Source organism: Loxodonta africana, chromosome 1, assembly GCF_030014295.1.
Source record: "Loxodonta africana isolate mLoxAfr1 chromosome 1, mLoxAfr1.hap2, whole genome shotgun sequence".
Classification (NCBI taxonomy): Eukaryota; Metazoa; Chordata; class Mammalia; order Proboscidea; family Elephantidae; genus Loxodonta; species Loxodonta africana.
In genome coordinates, this window is record NC_087342.1 from 104,301,424 (window position 1) to 104,320,640 (window position 19,217).

Genomic DNA, 19,217 nt, shown 5'->3' on the forward strand with positions numbered 1-19,217 from the left:
ACGGAAGGAGAGTCCCTAACCGGATTTTCCGGAGGGACAAGTTCTGGCAGGGAAGGCGGTGGTCTCTGGGCCCCAGATCCTGGGAACCCGGCTTAGGACCCCTGGCAGAGGCCGAAGGGCTGAGCGAAGGGTGCCTGAGGAATTTTGCTTACACCCTTCTTTGGGACAACAGAATTTGGGGGTCGCAATTATCCAGACAATTGGCCCAAGGTGATGTGGTCACTGTGGTTTCTCCCTCTCTCCTGATGTGTCGCAAACTTTTGCAGAGTTTGGGACAGGCGAAGGAAATGCGCAGCCCCTCTGCAGCCCTGCGGGGCTCTGGGTCTCAAGCAGGGGCGGGTTTGGGGAGACTGGGGCCTCGCTCGAGAGCGCGGAGGAAACGCGCCGAGTCGGCTTCCTGTGGGGGCTCGGGCCGCGACGCCCCGCGGACAGACGTGTCCGGCCCTGGCCGCGCGGAGCTCAGCGCGGGGGAGGGGACTTGGGGAGCCGCTGGGAAGACGAGGAGGGGGCAGGCAGAGGGTGGGCGGGAGGGGAGGGGAGGGGAGGAGAGAGACGAGCAGGGGAGGAGCGAGGGGGCTGGAAGGAGAGAAGGAGGAAGGAAGGGGGCGAGCTGTGCGAGCTGGCGCCGAAATGGGAGAAAGGAGCAAGTGAGGGGAGGGGGCGCCGGGCAAGCACCGAGTGGCCTCGGCTGGGGCGCTGGCTGGGCGCCCGCTGCAGGCGCGCATGGCGGGCTCCGCGCCGTGACTCGGGCTGGGCGACAGAGTAGCACCGGTTTGCACAAGTAAGTTGGTCGGTGGCCGCGCTGGAGAAGGAAAGGAGGGAGGCGCGCGTCTGCGGCTGGATCCCACTCCTTCACCCCCTGGGCCCCTTTCTCCCTCAAGCGCTGGCGCAGCTCGGGGTTCGCGAGGCAAGATCGGCCCTGCCTGCTGAGCCTGTTTTCCGCAGGTCCCGGGCCGATGTCCCAGGTGAGTGGCCCGCGCTCACCTCACTGTGACGCGCCCCATGGAGCCCCCAGCGCAGCCCCAGACCCAGGTAGGATCGGGGTTGGAGACCGAGGCTGGACCAGAGTGGGGTAAGCGGCTGGGGGAGGGGGGTGGCGAGTTTTCTCGCTCCTCCCGGAGACTTCGGAGATGGTTCCCGGAGCTTACGTGGGGGTGGGGGCGAGGAGTTCGGGTATGGGGTGGGAACTGGCTTCTCAGAGAGTGGAGGGTTGGGGTGAGGGGAGCTAGGCCAGAATAGAGGCGGTGTCTGTGCCAAGTTGGCTCCAACACCTCCCACCCCCGAACACCAGACACTCACACCCAGTGGTGTCTGTCTGTCCGTCTGGGATTTGTGTCCTAACTGGTACTGCCCAGTTAGTAAATATTTATGGGGGCCTCAGGCGGGAGGTGGGGGTGTCTAGGTCTCTCCCTCCCTTTCACCAGTCCAACCTGAGCTAGCGCTTCCCGAAAACTTTTGAAACTTTTGTCCACGGTGATCCTGTACAAGACCCGGCCCCTCCCCTCCCTCTTGCTCTCTCATCTAGCTTGCTTTCCTCTCTTCTCGGCGGCTCAGATCCTTCGATCTCCACTCTGCAGGCAGAGACGCACACACGTACACTCACTCATCACACTTATCTCCGCCCAGTACCCACTAACCCAGGTGAAATGCCCCCTGCCCCCGCCAAGACCACGGGTCTGTATCCTACCCTGGGTTCCTGCTGGAGCCACAACCAGCCTGTGGCTCTCAGTCTGTTCCTTTCATTGTAGACATTTGTAAACTCAGACTTACATGGAAAACTGGGTCAGGGAGAAGTCAGGAGCATCTGGGATTTGTAGAGGGAGGGAATGGGGTACAGGAGTGTGAACCCGGATTTCCTGACTCTGATCCCACCTCTAGGTCAGTTTCCTTCTTTTGCTTTCCTCTCCTCTGCCCCCCTTCTCCTTCTTTGTTTCTCTGAATAATGAAGATTCTAGCCCTGGACCTCACACACTAACTCCCTGCGTTGCCTGGGACAGGTCCCTTCCTCTCTCAGGCCTCAGTCTTCACATCCGCCCACAGGGGCTTGTCTGTTTTGAAAGGCTGGTCTCAGCTCAGCTGATCTCTGGGTCTACCTGGTGCAGACGCTGGCACTCTGGCCCCCAGGACAATGGAGGTGGGGCAGTCCCCTCAACTGGAGTGAGGACAAGTGGGTGAGTCTGGCCAGGGGCCAACACATAGTTGAGACTACGTTCTGCCGAGCATCTTTGCTCACCTTCAGTTCCCTCCTCTCTCCATGAGGGCCCCTAAGCAGAGATTTGTGGAGAATAAGCTTCACTAAGAACTGGGATCCTTCAGCTTGGAGAGAGAGCTGGGGGCAAGGGGAAAGGGTCTTCCTCTGTGTCTGGGAGCCTCCTGTCCTCCCTCTTGGCTTCTCTCCCCCTCCTCTCTTTCCCAGCCTCCTGTTTCTCCCCATCCTCTCATCTTTCCCTACTTTCTTCCTCCCCTTATCCATTTTCTCTGCTCTTTCCTCCAGCCTCCTCCTTCCACAATCTCCTCCCCTGCCTGATCCATTCTCAGCTCCAGCAGGGGGAGGAGGGGGCTAAATTTGTTCAGGCAGGGGACAAGGTCCAAGATGGTCCACTAGGAGGGTTAAACCCTGGACTGTAACTTGAGGCCCCCCAGCCCCTCAGCAAGCCCCTCAGTCTGGGCTGGGCCAGACAAAGCTGCTTTCATAACATGAGAGGCCTTGCTCTGCCGCAGCCGCCTTGGGAGAATGTGCCTGCTGCCCAGGAAGCCCAAACCGCAGGAGACCCAGCCAAAACCCCACAGACGCCTGAATCCAAGACCAGAATCCCCCACGTTCCCTGCTGAGTACTGACAGAACAGCAAGGCCACAGCGCTGCCCCGGGGGGGCCCTGCTGGTAGAACAGGGAGCATGTAGGTCCCTCCCTCAGCTGCCAAAGATGCAAATGGGGCACATTGGGGGACTCAAGGCAGCTCTGCCTGGGGCAGGTGGCCAAGCCCATACACCCTTGGCTCCCCCAGTGGCCTCCTCCCCACCCACCCCTGAGAGCCCCAGGAGCCTGGCTCCCTAACTCACAGCAGATTTCTGCCCAGCACTGGGGCGTCACATTCCTGCTCTTGGTTCTAAATTGAATTTCCTGGGGAATTGGAGCCTTTAGACCTAAAATAAAACCAACCAGACGCAGCCTAACTGGCCGGCTCAGACCCTCCGAAGTCCTCAGCCTGGTGGCCTGGGACTCGGACCAGTGAGTTCACATTAACCACTTCCGCCTCAAGAGAGTCCACATTCTCCAGCCTTCTTGGGATTCAGGGCCAGATGCCACCTTAATGCTTGACCCTCACTCTCTCCTTCCCCTGACCTGGGGCATTCCATACTCCAGAATTCACCAGCAGACATTTGCTGGGTGCCTACTGGGGATGCAGAGAGGAATACCAACACTGCCCCCCAGCCCAAGTTGGTGAGTTGGTTATTAGTCTGGTTGAGGAGCCAGGACATCACGACCAACTTACATTGCACAACAAGTGATACTGAGTGCTAAGTTCTCAGTAAGTGGGCCTCTTGGAGGAGGGACTATCAGCTTGGAGATCAGGGAAGGCTTCTGCAGGAAAATGTGAAGCTCAAGCTAGGTCATGAAGGTGAGTTGAATTTGGGGAGTGGGAGAGAAAGGAGGTAAGACCTTCTGGTCAAAGGAACAGTATAAGCATGGGTAGACTGATCAGAAGGCCCTGTGGTGGCCCAGGTCCTTGGAGAGATCAGTTTGCCTCAACACAGGATCTTTGAACGCTGATTAGATTGAAGACGTAGACCAAGCCCTTGAATGCCAGGCCAAGGAGTGATTGAAGTGTGGGGTTCCAGCCACTACTCTCGGACCAAATAAAGTCCTGGCCCTCACTCTCCAGAGGTAGTCAGAGTACCAAGGGGAAAGCCTAGTTTCACTATCCACAAGGACAATGGAGAGGGCTGGACTGGAGGGACCAGGTATTGGAGGTCCCGAACATGGGCTTCTCTCTACCCCAGCAAGGGGCCTGGTGACTGTGGGCATTGTCCAGGCTTGGAGTAAACCCATCCCACCTGGAAGAGGTTCCTCTGTACCTTCGAGGCCCAGGACCACCCCTCAATTTGGTGGCAGCAGGTAGCAGGCGCCCACAAGGTCCCTGCTGAGGTTGTGGGTCTCTCAGCCTTTCCTCTTGGGCTTATAGATTTAAACATGACTCTTCTATTCTGTTTGAGGCTGTCTTTCCAGAAATTGGGGCATTGACCTTACCTTAGCTTATGTGGGGGTATGAGAGTTTCATGGCAAAGGGGCTGCTGCCTCTCTGTATTTCCCCCTTGTGGAACCGTGAGAGGACGGATGCAGGGCTAAGGCCTTCTGCTTAGAGACACCACCAGCATGTATGACGCCTCTGTGAGAATTAGAAAAAAGTGCACCCCTCCCCTCCATCAGATGGAGCAGGTGTGCAGCTGGATAAGCAGCTGGCAGCTACTAGAAAGAAGAAGCGCCAACCAGGGACTTCAGACCCACCCACCTCACACCGTAAGCAGGCGCCTTTATGCAGGACATGAATTGCACATCCACATAGGGGCCCTTCTTGGCCTTTGCTGCCGCCCCTTCCCTCCCTCCAGCCCCCTCCACATTTCTATCCTCTTGAACATCTTCGTAGAAGTTTCCCGTTAGAGATGTTCTCCCCATTGTAGCTAGGCAGCGGTGTCTCTTGGTCACAAAATGGAGAACTGGGCTCTTTTGGTCTCTTGACGTGTGAGCACTTGGGCTCCACCTTCTGCCTGGCTTTGCTGCAGTGTCCGCTCCAAGCTGATGCTGTGTCCTGGGCCAGTGTCTCGGGATCTGGGCTCTCTGTGGCAGTTTTCCCATTCGTAGGTCAGGCCTTCATGTGGTTTCTTATTCCTTCTTATTCTATTCCCATGTCTCTGGGCACTTGACACGATTTCCTCGTCTGTCCTTGGCATTGCTACCTCAGCTGCCCCTCGCTGCCCCTCCTGGCTCCAGGAGGTCTGGCACTCTGTGTGTTCTCAGCTCAAAATACTGTACTTGGTTCTCTTTCCTCCCTGGTTTCCGTACAAGGGCCGATGGGCACCCTAAAGTGGCAGACTTCCTGTAGGAGGGGCCTTCTTGTGCCTGGGTCTCAGCTCTCTATACTGCCCTAAAAGAAAACCCAAATTCAAGGCCAGCAATCCTGGAAGTGACACAGGAGAGGCTGCCCCAGACAGTGGACACACTGGGTGAAGAGGGCTGAGCTGGGGACTCCACTCTCCCTAAACTCTGTTCCTTGCCTTCCTCTCTCTCCCACCCTTGGGGGCCAAGAAAGCAGAAATCGCAACTCCCTCCACAACAGAACTGAATGACATCACCTTATGCACCCTGGTAACCTCAGGAGGAAGCCTGGAAAATGACCCCGAGGCCCGCGATACCCCCGCTAGTGTTCTAGGCTTGCCTGCCTCAACCCCACCAAAGGCCTGTGGTTTCTCTCCCTCTGCAGCTGCTCACTGCTGTTCACTCCAGGATTTTGGTTCCTGCTGCTGCTGTTCTTGAAATGCCCTTTTCCCCTTCCTTGCCAATTATTCAAGACTCATTGTGGACATTGCCTTCTCCAGGAAGCCTCCTAGTCATCCTCCCACTCTCCATCTAGGCTAAGTACCCGTGTTCCGTGCTTCCACAATTCTTACAGATAAACCGGTTGCCATCAAGTCAACTCTGACTCATGGCGACCCAGTGTGTGTCAAAGTGGAACCGTGCTCCATAGGGTTCTCAGTGGCCGATTTTTCAGAAGTACATGTCCAGGTCTTTCTTCCAAGACACCTCTGGGTGAACTTAAACCTCCAGCCTTTCTGTTAGCAGCCAAGCCTGTTAACTGCACCATCCAGAGACTCCATAACTCTTGCCTCTCAGTATATGTGGCAGCCCCACCTCCTACCCATCAGAGAACTCCCGAGGGATGACTTGGTCTTTCTTAATTACTTGACATACTGGCAGGTGCATCATAGATGCTTAATAAACATTAAACTGAATAGCACAGAAAGGAAGGGAGGGAGCGATGTAAGGTGGGTGGGTTGATTCACATATGACCCCCCGCATGCCAGGGCACCATCTGAGTAATTCATTTACTCCTTGAGACCCTGAGAGATAAGCATTAGGATCCTCCTTTACACACAAGTCCTGGTAACTTGCCTGAGCTGGTAACTAGTAAAAACCAGGGCTTGCATCTTCCAGCTCCTCACTCAGGCCTTTTTCATTACATCACAGGACTCCTGGTTCAGGGCCTAGAGCCGTGGCAAGATGCCTCTGGAGGCCAGAGTATGGGGCTGGAAAAGCTCCCCCCTCTTCCCGGAAATTAGGACTGCGGCCTGAGCCTCCCTCTTCACACAACCTGGTCTTAGCCCCCAAGAGTCAGGTCTGAGCTGGTGCAGACCAGGCTCAGGGCTGGCAGAGGGATGGTCTAGCAGGCAGCACATTCTTCCTTGGGTGTCATCTCCACCTGCCTGCTCGCCCCCATCCCTGATGACCAGGTGACCTAGGAAGAGCTAACCAAAAGGTTGGCGGTTTGAACCCACCAGCCACCCTGCAGGAGAAAAGACCTGGTGATCTGCTCCCATAAAGATTACAACCTAGAAAACCCTATAGGGCAGTTCCACTCTGTCATATGGGGTTGCTATGAGTCAGAATTGACTCGAAGGCACACCAACAACCTTCGAACCAGGTTTTGAAGGGGAGGCTCCATTTTCAGGTCCCTTGTGCTTCCATTCTGTCGGTTGCCTCCTTTGATACCTCCTTGGAGCCCGACCTGGGACCTGGCCCATCGTCACATTCCTGGAATTGGACTGTGGCAGCCCCTGGGGTGGCAAGTTGCCCACACAGAAGCTTCTGGGGCCAGCTATGCCTCCCTCCCCAGCTATTACCCTCTGCTGGCCCTTCTCTCCTCCCCAGCTCTCTCCCTCTTTTCCCCTTTCCTTGCACTTTTACATCTTTGGACCCTCCCTCATTGCACCTGTACCCTCTCCATTTCTTCCCAGTGGACCTCCTTCCCTTTGGGCTCTGCCTCAGTTGTTTTCATGAAGACAGCCATTTGCCTAGTGACTCTCAGGCCCACCCACTCCCTGAGCCCTGTGGTCTCTCTCACCCAGACCTTAGGATTAAACCTGAGGTCAAAGGAGGAAAAGATGGCCCCTTCCCATGGCAGGACCTCGGATAGGCCAGAATCAGCCACCTCCTCCAGAAGACCGACCCTGCTGATGGGCCTGGCCCAGACCTCCCTCCATGCTTTCCTTCCCCCTACTCACCACCTCTCTTGCAGTATTGGGGCTGTTCTCTCTCCCTGCCAGCTCTCAGGACAAGCCAGGCACTCCCAGGTGTGCTCACTCCCCCCTCACCTGGAACCTCACCACCCCTTTTCCTCTAGTTTCTCTCTACTTCAGGCCTTGGCACCCTGTGGGCCACAGTTTGGGCTGGAGCAGAGGCCCCTTGGTTTGAGGCTCCAGACCCAAAGAGCAGAAGGGGCTGAGGGAACTGTCCCATGCCTCCCTGGGGCAGCAGTGGGCACTGTGAGGGGCTCCCAGCAGGTAACTCTGCTGCCCACCAGGTGTCCCAGGAGCCCCAGCTCCTCCCTCTTCTCTGCCCCAGATCCTGTCTCCAAGCAGGGCCTGTGGTTTTCCCTGGGCAGGTGTGAGCTTGCCGGCCTGGGCCTGCCTCCCTCTGTGCCACTCACATGGGGCCTCTGTACCCACATTACCCCAACCAGGGGACCTGGGTCTTTGAAACAAGGATTCCTCAGGAGTCCCTGAAGGCCGGAGGTCACAGAGAAACGGTTAGGGGTCATGGAGGAACCAGAGTCACTGGGTCTTCCCCTCAAGACACAACACTCCCATTCTCCAGACTTGCATGCCCAAGCCTTTCCTGATCCCTCTAATTATCTCCCTCCTGCTCTCTCTCTCTCGTTTGGAGACAGCTCAGAGAAGGACAGGAGCTCTGGCAGCACAGTGGTTAAGCTGCTAACCGAAAGGTCTGCAGTTCGAAACCACCAGCCACTCTGAGGGAAAAAAATGTGGCAGTCTACTTCCGGAAAGATCTACTCTGTCCTGTAGGGTCTCTCTGAGTCGGAATTGACTCAACGGCAATGGGTTTGTTTTTTTGTTTGTTTTTAACCACCGTATGTGAGCCCTTCTTTCTGTTCTCCGTGGTTGATGCCATTTCTATTTCCAAGACTGTTCTTCTCTCTCACTGTCTCTGTGCCGTGTGTATGAGTGGGTATTTGTCTTTTATTCTCTGGGTTTCTCTGCTCTTTTTGTCTCCCCTGCTGCTGCTTCTCTTACTCCCCACATTGTGTGTGTGTTTGGGGGGGGTGCCCTCCTGAGGCCCCTATCATTCCGACTCCACAACCTGGGGTGATGAGAGGCTTAGGTTGTACCCTGTATACTGTAATTGCCCCCTGGGCCTTGGGCCTTTGACTCCTGGCCTCTCCCTCCCCTCTCACAGCCTCTTCCCCACAGTGGATCCTCACACATACCCCTTCTGCTCCCTCCCCCACCTCCCATCCCCCATAGCCTTCTTTCCCTGGGCCCAGGGGAGCCTAATCCCGCCACTGCCTCAAGAATTGTGGGTTTGAAGGTGGCTCCATTTCTGCCTTCCACCCACCCTAGACAGAGGGGCCGAGTTAGTTACTGTAATTACACGTGGCTGCGGCTCACCTCTTCCCCAGCCCTCTTGGGCCGTCTCCCTGTCTCTCTTCCTGCCTCCTTATCCCAAGGTTTCTCTTTGCCTCTTTCTCTCACTATCATCCTCTCTCTCTGACCCAATTCCTCAATCTGTCTCCTTCTTGATATCTCTAGGCATCATGCTCCCTTCTCCGTCACCTCTGCCTCTGACCCCGCCTTTATCTTTCTCTGCTTCACAGATTTGCTCTCTATTCTCTCCCTCCCAGTCTCTGGCTGTCTGTCACAGGCTTCTATCACTCTCTCCTTGGGCCCAATCTCCCGCACTCTGATCCTCTATCTCTCTTTGCTTCTGCCTTTTACTGTCCATTTGATTCTCTCTCCCCGTCACTCTCGATTCCTGTCACTATCTCCCCATTGCTGACCATCTGTTCGCTCCTGATCTATGTTTTTGCCTCCTTTCCCAGCCTGCCTTTACACTGCACGTCTCTGGCCCCTCCTCCCAACGCCCCATATGCACACGTGTGCACACACACACACACGTACACATACATGCACACACACACCCTTGCTCACTCACAGGTTTGGGAGCCTTCTGTTTTGGGGTGTGGCACTGTTGTCAGATAGGGTGAGGCCTGGGTGACCGGTGCAAAGAGACTGAGAATGAGGGCTCACTGGGAATTCTGGGCCATGGGACCGATACCAGGAAAACGTGCCTTAGTCATCTGCTTTTTCCCTAGCCCAGACCCCATCCCTCCTCCCTGGGTTGGAGGTAGTAACAGAATCTGCTCACCCTGCGGAGGCAGCTCCAGAGGAGGGCTCCCTGGAGGAGGCAGCGCCCCCCATGCCCCAAGGCAATGGCCCTGGGGCCCCCCAGGCCCTGGACAGCACTGACCTCGATGTCCCCACAGAAGCTGTGACACGTGAGTCCTAGGGGCCTGGGGATTGTGGTGGCAACATGTAAGGGCTCCACTAGGGAATCCAATCCTGATGGGCTGGAAGAAATGTAGTGGGTGCCTACAGGTGCCCAGTGCCAGGCCAGGACCTCGAGGAGGGTCGTGTGGGCAGTGGAGAGGTGTGAGGCATTGTCACTGCCTATTGTGTTTAGGAAGAAAACCTTCACATATGAAATGATTGGTAAGCAGGGGGGTGTGGACAGGCTCTGAGCAATGTGGTTCAGCACAAGAGAGCATGAGGCTGTGTGGAAAGAGGTGTCCTGCCTTAGGAAGAGGGCTGCCCAGAGCTGGGGGTGGAACCTGAGATGGCCCATCTGTCAGGGTATCAAGGGCAGAAGGAAGGAGAAAGTCCCCCAGGTGCTCAGGGGAGAAAGGAGCACCATTCAGCTCCATCCCAAGGCCTGGCTCGGGTTTTCCAGGCCCCGTCCTGGGAGGGAGTGAATTCTCCACCCCCCCTCAAGAGCAGGGGAAGGAGCAGCCTGAATCACTTCGTAGTCACTTATGAAGGTTCCCCAAATCTATAGACACATCCTCACTTTTTAACTTTCCTTCCCAGAATGATGTCACATGCTCTCCAGGCCAGCCTGTGGTAAGGCAGCAGGGTAGTATTGCCAAGCCCATTTTACAGATGAGGTAGCTGAGACACAGAATTGTTCACCCCGGTCACAAGCTGGGGGACCCATGTATCCTGGCCCAGTGCTCTTTCCTGTGCCTGCCTGCCCAGCTGGCACAGCTGAGCAGGGAGCCGCCTTCAGCCAGGGCATCTGGGGCTAAGTTGGACTCCCTGGAAGTCAGGGTCACTAAATCCTGCTAGCGCTCTGCCCTCGGTCTCCTCCAGACACACCCACCAGCAGAATTGAGAGAAAGAGGTCAGCGCCATAGCCACAGAGCTGGGGGACTGGATGGGAGTTGGACAGACACTCCTGTGTCTAGGGGCCCCGGGTGTTTGCTCTGTGACTCAGCCCCCACCCCTGCCCCCACTGCCACCCCCACGGCTATGGCCACAGGCAGGCTCTGTGTCTGCCCACACCTCCCAGGGCCCTCAGCTCACCACACACTGCCGCTCTCTGGTCACCGTGCCCATGTTTAGGCAGCAGGGCAAGGGGCACTGAGGCTGGCCAAGGGCTCAGCCCAGTCACCCTCCGAGGGGCCAAGAGGTGGGGGCAGTATGATTCAGGCCTGGCCACTTCCCATGGCCTTACCCCTGTTTACCCAAATGCAAGCACCAGCCACACCTCAGGACCGGCTGCATAGGGCCTGGTCAGAGAGTCCTGTTTCCCATCCTCCCCCTACTAACCACCTTGTTTTGGTCTCCTTTCTCCCAGTTTCCATGCCCTCCCTCCTCCAGTTCCTAGTTCTGGGGTCTTCAGCAAGTTTTAACTTCTCTTGGCCTTAGTTTTCTCATCTGTGAAATGGGACCAATAGCAGAGCTGTTGTGATGCTTTAAGGAGTTACTACATGTACAGCTCTTAGCACTGTGCCTGGTATAGCATAACTGCTCAAAAAAAAAAAGTGAGCTACTAGTTATAAGAGTAGTTGTGATTGTAGCCACCTGTCCCCTAGTCCCTTGTTTCCCAACCTCTCTGCTCCCGTCTTTGCCTCCCTGCCCTCTCAGTCCCAGCTCCTAGCCTCTAGGCTGGCCCCTCTCTGCCACTTACTAGTTGTGTGTGACCTTGGGTAAGCTACTGTACTTCTCGAGGACTCAGTTTCCTCATCTGTCAAATGAAGATAATGCCCTAGAGAGGTACTAAGAGGATTCAAAGAGAGAATGATTACTATACCAAGTGCTTAGAACAGAGGTTGGCAGGCAGTAAGTGCTCAGGCAGCGCTCAGTGCTATGGCTACTGCCCTGATGAGAAGGCGCAGCCCCCTCAGTCAAGGGAAGCACGGAGGTCACCTTCTTCTCAGCCTCCAGGGTACCCCGGACACCTCCCTCCAACCACAATTCAAATACAGAGGCCAGGACTAGAGAGAGTTGGGGATCCAGACCCCAGCATCTGAGGCACTGAAGTGCCCCACAGAGTGCCCCCGAGGGGGCCCCAGGGCTGGAGGCTCCTGCTGAAACTCTCAGGACCCCTTCTGAGCCACGCCCTCTATAGACACATGTACCTGCCCTCCTCTCTTGAAAACAGAACAGTTGAGCATCCCTGAGTGAGGTGCAGGAAGGAACTGGGTTTTGAGCGGGTGGGGGGAAGTCCAGGTTCAGCTTCTCTGCATCCCACTGATAAAGCTGAAGTTTGGTCCCTCAGCCTGGGACAGGGACCCAAGGTTCCTGGCTTCAGGGGTCTCCCTGCCAACTTCCTTTTTCCTGTCTTCTCTCCATCCTCACCCAGATCCCCAGGGCTCCTCATTAAACTCTTTCTACCAGTGCTCCCACAGAGGCAGAATGGGGGTGGGTGCTAGAGAAAGCTCAGGAGGAAGAAGCAGGAGATAGAGGGGCTGCTGTGAGGAGCCCCTGGCTTCCAGGGGCAGGGCGTTCATCTCCAAACAGATGTTTCCAATAAATCAACCAGCACAGGAAGGGCAGAAACAGCTGGGGGCTTGGCAGAGGCTGAGATGAAGATTAACCGCTTCATTGCTGTCTCCCCGACCCCAGCCAACTCCCCCAATATACAACCACTGCTCTTGCCCAAATCGCAGGATCCCAAGAGCAGGAAAATGAATTTCACATGGGGTGAAAAGGCTTCCTGGGTGGGGTCCAGGGTCTGAGCCCTGCACCTTGCATCTCTGTCTTCTCTGGAAAACAAAGCAGGGCTGTGTTGCGGAATGAGCACTGGACTGAGAGTCAGTAGCGGGCCCAGCTCTGCTCCTATTGCATGGTCCACTTCTGGGTAATGCAGTCCTGCTCTCTGGCGTCAGTTTCCCCATCTGCACAATGTAAGTTTGGCTAGGTGACCTGTGCTTGGTAGAGGGTCAGCGAAAAAGAGAAAGACATTCAACAAGATGAATTGACACAGTGGCTGCAACAATGCCCACAGGCGTAGCAACGATTGTGAGGATGGCACAGGACTGGGCAGTGTTTCATTCTGTTGTACGTTGGGTCGCTATGAGTCGGAACCGACTTGACGGCATCTAACAACAACAGGTGACCTGTGGTGTACCTAAGAGTAAAGCAGGGCTCTGGGGAGCTGGGAGGCCCCCACCCTTTCCCCATCACCTTTTCTTTCATCTTTCCAGGCCAGCCTCAGGGGAACCCCCTGGGCTGCACCCCACTACTGCCGAACGGCTCTGGCCACCCCTCGGAGCTGAGTGACGCCAGGCGGGTGGGGAATGGTGCCCTGGGTGGCCCCAAGGCCCACCGGAAGTTGCAGACCCACCCATCTCTTGCCAGCCAGGGCAGCAAGAAGAGCAAGGGCAGCACGAAATCTGCCGCTCCCCAGATCCCCCTCCAGGCGCAGGAAGGTAAGAGCTCTCCATCCCACCTGTCCAAAGCCAGATGCGGATCTGCAGACCAGTGACATGAGCGTCACCTGGTTGCTGGTGCAGACTCAGCCTCACTCCAGGCCCATTGAATGGACATCTCTGGGGCTGAGGCCCAGGAACCTGTGCTTTAATAAGCCCTCCAGAGCCTGAGGCACACTCAAGTGTGAGAACCCTGCAAAGTACCCCTGTTGGGTAAAGTGAGGCACACCATCAAGGCCAGCCCTTCCCCATCCCTGCCCTCCCAGGGTTGCTGTAGCAAGAAATGGAGCCCTCTGAGCTGATCCAGCCTATGCCACCCCATTTCTGGCAGCAGAAATTTTTCTCAAGGGGTGGACCATCTGTTTAGCGAGAGCAGAAGAGCACTGAGCAGAATAAAATGGTGCCCATCAGATGCTTAGCTGGGGGCAGGGGTAGGGAACTATATGGTGCACTAGAAGGTGGAGGACCCAGATATACCAGCTGGTGTTTCAGTAATGCAAAGATCCTCTCTGGGGCCTCCCTGGGCAGCCAGCCCTTCACCCACCAGGCATCCATTCTGCACAGCTGCCTGTAGCTCACTGGCTGCCTGACCTTCAGCCCAGAATTATTAAGCAATTCTTGCCTATGTTGGGGTATCCTGGCCTAATCCTCTACCAACAGGATTCAATATACAGTCATCACACTTACACCTTATGTGTTCTGAAACCCTCCCACCTCATAGAACAGGTTCTGCCCGACAGCTTGAGTTATGCAGGAGTATTGGTGGTTCAGGAGCCCTGGTGGCACAATGGTTAAGTACTCAACTGCTAACTGAAAGGTCAGCAGTTTGAACCCACCCAGTGGCTCCATGGAACAAAGACCTTACAATCTGCTTCCATAAAGATTACAGCCAAGAAAAGTTTATGGGGCAGTTCTACTCTGTCATATGGGGTCACTATGAGTTGAAATTGACTCAGTGCCACCCAACAACAACATTAGTGGTTCAGTGGTAGAATTCTCACCTTCCATGTGAGACACCCAGGTTTGATTCCTGGCCAGTGCACCTCATGTGTAGCCACCACTCATATGTCAGCGGTTGTTTACATGTTGCTATGAAACCCTGGTGGTGCAGTGGTTAAGAGCTATAGGTGCTAACCAACAGGTTGGCAGTTCGAATCCACCAGGCACTCCTTGGAAACCCTATAGGGCAGTTCTACTCTGCCCTGTAGGGTCACTATGAGTCAGAATTGACTCGATGGCAACAGGTTTTTTTTTTTTTCTTTTTGGGGGGGGAGTTTTATGATGCTGAACAGGTTTCAGTGGAACTTCTATTCTAAGACAGACTAGGAAGAAAGGCCTGGTGGATCTACTTCCAAAAATCAATGAAAACCCTATGGATCACAATGGTCTGATCCTCAGCTGCTCATGGGGATGGCGCGGGACTGGGCAGCATTCTATTCCATTTTACACGGGGTCACCATGAGTTGGGATCGACTCAATGCCAGCCAGTAACAACACTCATGTGCCAGGCACCCAGCTTTGTGCTGGGCACAGAGGTCAAAACCCCAGTCCATGCCCTCATAAAGCTCTCTTCAGAAACACACAAACAGGTCATCACCATATGATATGCTAAATACGTGATAAAGTCACACAAGGGAGGTTATGCAAGCACAAGAAGACACCCACACCAGCCCAGATAAGTGGGGAAGGAAGTCTGGGAAGGCTCTCTGGAGGAGGTAACAGCTTAGCAAGTCTTAAAGCATGAGTAGGAGTATCTAGCTAGGAGAGCATAAACATAGTTGAGAAATGGCTTCATGTGGCTAAATGATGAAGTTCAAGGTGACGAATGGTGGGAGGTGAGACCCCAGGCAGGCAGGGGCTCTTGAAGCCTTGAGGCTTTGTAAATGGTGCTGTGGACCTGGACTTTATCTGAGGGCAACAGGGAGTCATTGAAGAATTTTGAACAAGGTAATGACCTCATCAGATTTACAACTGAAGAGAGCTGATCCAGTTAGGGGACAGATTGTATGGATACCAGCTGTACAAAACCCTAATTCCCCCACACAGGAATGAGGGAAGGGGGCAGTCAGACCCTCCCTGGCAGAATGAGACTCCCAGAGGACTAGCAGCCTTGTGCCAGGGTTCCAGCTGGTCAGGGGAACTGAACACTGCCCCAAGGCCTGGCCCCTCAAGGAATGGCAGCTCAGGATCTCCACTGCACAAAAGCAGTTCAGAGCATGGGCCCTGGAGCCAGCTGGCCTGGGTTCAAGTCCCACCTCCACCATTTACCACCTGTGTGTCCAAGAGCAAGTTCGTGCATTAATTCATTTAACATTTATTGGGCACCTCCTACTTACTATGCACCAGGCACTGTTCTAGGGAATGCGCTTTATCAGTGGACAAAGACAAAGAGACCTGCCTTTGTGGAGCTCACCATTTAGAGTTGATTCCGACTCCTAGTGGCCCTACAGGACAGGGTAGAACTGCCCCATAGGGTTTCTAAGGAGCAGCTGGTGAATTCGAACTGCCAACCTTTTGGTTAGAAGCCGAGCTCTTAACCACTGCACCACCGGGGCTCCTTAGTAGGTAGAGACAAGGATAAATACAAGAAAATTGTGTAGTATGTTCAAAGGTGATAAGTACGATGGCAAAAAGGCAAAGGAGGCCAGGGCAAGAGAGGGTGGCAAGGCCTGAGGTGGGGCGGGCAGGCTGCAATATTAACTAGGGTGGTCATGGAAGGCCTCATTGAGAGGTTGGCGTTTGAGCGAAGAAGGAGGTAAGGGGATGAGCCAAGCATGAGTGTGGGGGAAGAGCATTCAGGGCAGAGGGAACAGAGCCTGCGGGACTGAGGAGCAGAGAGAGAAGGGAGGATAGTGGGAGAAGAGGTCAGAGAAGGCATGGAACCAGATCACATGGGGCTGTGCAGGGGGTGGGGGGCGGACTTCAGCTTCTACTGCAAGTAAAGTGGGAGCCATTGGAGGATTCTAAGCACAGGAGAGATCCCTCTGGCTGCTGTGTGGAGAGTAGGTGTGGGGTGGGGGAGGAAGCCAGGAGGGGGAGTAAGGAGGCCAGAGAGAAGGCTGTTTTATTTGTACCAGAGTGGTAGGCTTCTGAATATATTTTAAAATTGCTTACCTTCTCTGTGCCCCAGTTTCTTCATTTGTTTAAAAACAAAAACAGTAACGGTGGAGTCGACTCCACCTCTTGGCAACCCCGTGTGTGTCAGAGTAGAACAGTGCTCCACAGGGTTTTCAAGGACTGATTTTTTTTGAAGATCACCAGGCCTTTCCTCTGAGGCACCTCTGGGTGGATTCGAACCTCCATCCTTTCGATTAGTAGCCAAGCACGTTAGCCATTTGCACCACCCAGCTGTAGAGTGGAGTAATAGTAGCCCCCACCTCATAGAGCTGGAAGTTTTAACTGAGTTTAATTCCTGCACGGGGCTTAGAACAGTGCCTGGAACATGTCAGTGCTCAGATTGTGTGTTCAATGGATGAACTAAGAACAGGGAGTCACAATCCAGACTGCCTTGGGCTCGAACCTCACACTCTGCCACGTACAGGGTAGATGTGCTTAACCCTTCTGTGCCTCAGGGCTGTCATTTGTAAAACAGGACCCTTACAGTCCCCACTTTCTGGAGCTGCGGGGAGGGTTGCATGAGCTGAGCGCACTCAGAGCACTTAGCCAGGAGCCTGGCACGCAGTGAATCCTCAGTACACCTTGGCCATTACTGCTGTCACTGGGTCCCAGTGTCCCTGGCCACTTCACCCCACTCTCTCCTTCCACCTGCAGACTGCTGCGTCCACTGCATCCTGTCCTGCCTGTTCTGCGAGTTCTTGACGCTGTGCAACATTGTCCTGGACTGCGCCACCTGCGGCTCCTGCAGCTCTGAGGACTCGTGCCTCTGCTGTTGCTGCTGTGGCTCCGGGGAGTGCGCTGACTGCGACCTGCCCTGTGACCTGGACTGCGGCATCCTGGACGCCTGCTGCGAGTCCGCAGACTGCCTAGAGATCTGCATGGAGTGCTGTGGGCTCTGCTTCTCCTCCTGACCCGCCTACAGCCTACGCTCCAGCAAAGCCTTCTGAGTGGGGCAGCCCCAGGCTGTCACACAAAGCTTGACAAGCCCCCTCTCCCTGGTTCTCTCCCACCCACCCAATGCCCTCTCAGAACCCCAGCCCCGGTGAGAAGCAGGGTGCACAGAGGGACCACCTCAGTTGTGGGATCTGGGCCCACTGCAGAGAAGCCAGCATCCCTCCCTAGCTTACCAGGGCTGGACGAGGCCGGCCCCGAGGACTGAGTGGGCTAGGACAGCAAGGGGAAGGGGCAGGGTGAGGGCTGCTGCTGGCCCAGGCGCTGGGGCTGCAGAACACTGTGAAAGTTAGGGGCGGGGTAGGCCCTGGGCAGGGCGGGGTGGGCTGGGGCTGTGTGCTTCTCTACCTCTCACTGCTCCGGGCCTCTTCCCTGCTGCCCTAGGCTTAAAAAAAAAAAGAGGACAGCAAAATGTGAAAAGAGACACCGTCCCCACCCTCAGCCAGGCCCCTCCCCATCTCCTTCCTGGGCTCTGGCGGGGGCTAACCCACGCACTGACCTGAGAGGGCAGGGCTGGGCGGGGGCCTGGGGGGCGAGGTGGGAGGGGAGACAGTGTGGAAAAGACTGGAAGGGGAGGGGAGAGGGAGGGAATGGAGGGAGGGTCTGTTCTGTTTGTTTCTGTAAATAAAGATATTTGTCCATCTCAGGTTTCCATGAGTAATTTCCACAAACCACAACTCTCAAATGAAAACAACCCCCAGAAGCCCCCTAAGAAGCATCCAGATACGTAAGGCTTCCTTGACCTGACTTCTGGGGTCCCTTCCTCTTCTGCTTTTCTTAGAGCAGAAACCTGCCCTGCCTTTCATGGGCCCATCCCTCATTCAGGTTCTCTGCTAAGGAGGGAAGCGAGAGGGAGTACTGGCTCCCCGCCATTATCCTGTCTTCCCACTAGAGGGAAGGGGAAGACCAGAGAGGGAAGAGTTAACTCTTGGCATGGCATTAATTAACAACAGATGAGTTCAGTTTTGATTAATTAGACTCTTGCTGACTCCGGCTTCTTGAAGCCCTTCCCCATGAAGTTGCTCCAAGGCATAGGGTGCCGCCCTTGTCAGCAGAGTAGTGCCCAGGAGCAGGGTAGGGTGTGGCCCCAGGCCTGGCACAGCCTGGGCTTGCACCTGAGCTTCACAGCCTGGATGGGGGTCACACAGCCCAGCCTCAGTCACCCCTCAATTTGCCAGGGGGCCCTCAGGATGGAGGAAAGTGGGTCAGGACTGGCAGGAGCCTCAGACCATCTGTCCAGTGCCACTGGTGTGCCCCGGCCAGCGATGGCTGGTCTGAGTTTGCATAGCTACACTGGCAATTTGGACAATGAGGAGGGACAGTGGACAAGTGGACCGAGGAAGCCAGGAGAGAGCCAGGGTGCATGAGGGGCTGTCACTTGCTTTAGGAGGACACGGCTAATTAAGGCCTTGAAAAGCACAGCCTTGAAGGGAAACTGGTCACCACTGCTTCCAGGAGTGATTTGGAGGGATTCTGGAAGGAAAGAAGAGGACTACAAAAATGAAATCCAAGCTCTTAAGGAATGTCATCTGAGTGAACGGCATAGGGGCCATGGGAGTGGGTGTCAGGTGCAGCAGGAGGAAGTGGTATCAGGCAGTGAGAGGGACTCACCACCCACACCCCACGTACACATACACAGGCCTCGCTTTGCCGACTTTGAGGTTTTCTGACCTGAGACCACACAGGAAACTCAGGGCACGGAGAGGAAGTGGCCTGCCTAAGGCCACACAGTTAAGGTCAAAGCAGGAGAGAAGCCCCATCTTCTAGGCCCCCCAAAACCCAGAAACCAAACTTGTTGCCATCAAGTTGATTCTAACTCAGGGCGACCCCATGTGTTAGAGAATAGAACTGCTCCCCGCCCAGCACCCCCGACCCCATACTCATTTATCGGTTTGTGTTTATTTGGTGTATAACTTTAGTTATTGGATGTCCATGGCTCCTTGCCCTCCTGTAACTCAGCTATTCAGGCCCCTTCCCCAGGCAACAGTTTCTTAGGGATCTCTGCCACAGAAGTAATCTGCGTACGAACAAACATTTATGTATGTATTACATATATTTTCAAAGACGGCAGGGTGCTATGCATACTGTCCTGCACCCTGTTTTTAACACATAGCCCTTCGTCTCAGGGATCATCCTCATTTGCA

The 19,217-nt window shown here is 55.1% G+C and overlaps 1 protein-coding gene across 2 annotated transcripts; it reads left to right on the plus strand.

Moving 5' to 3' along the window:
• The first annotated feature begins 951 nt into the window (after positions 1-951).
• Positions 952-17,569, plus strand: MDFI (MyoD family inhibitor). Of its 2 annotated transcripts, none has more exons than XM_010587764.2 (4): positions 952-1,072; positions 9,388-9,570; positions 12,781-13,005; positions 16,777-17,569. In XM_010587764.2, the coding sequence occupies exons 1-4, from the start codon at positions 1,003-1,005 to the stop codon at positions 17,031-17,033; spliced, it is 735 nt and encodes a 244-aa protein (XP_010586066.1). In that variant the 5' UTR covers positions 952-1,002; the 3' UTR covers positions 17,034-17,569. The 2 variants fall into 2 exon arrangements, with proteins under 2 accessions (XP_010586066.1, XP_003403970.1); XM_003403922.3 differs by having other exon boundaries at positions 952-1,032.
• Positions 17,570-19,217: the final 1,648 nt, after the last annotated feature.

Excerpts from the sequence above, each read along its gene's own strand:
- MDFI (XM_003403922.3), top strand. The coding sequence starts at position 957 with ATGTCCCAGGTGAGTGGCCCGCGCTCACCTCACTGTGACGCGCCCCAT. Across the intron at positions 1,033-9,387 it reads CAGCGCAGCCCCAGACCCAG|CCCAGACCCCATCCCTCCTC; the intron begins GTAGGATCGGGG and ends CTTTTTCCCTAG. Across the intron at positions 9,571-12,780 it reads CCCCACAGAAGCTGTGACAC|GCCAGCCTCAGGGGAACCCC; the intron begins GTGAGTCCTAGG and ends TCATCTTTCCAG.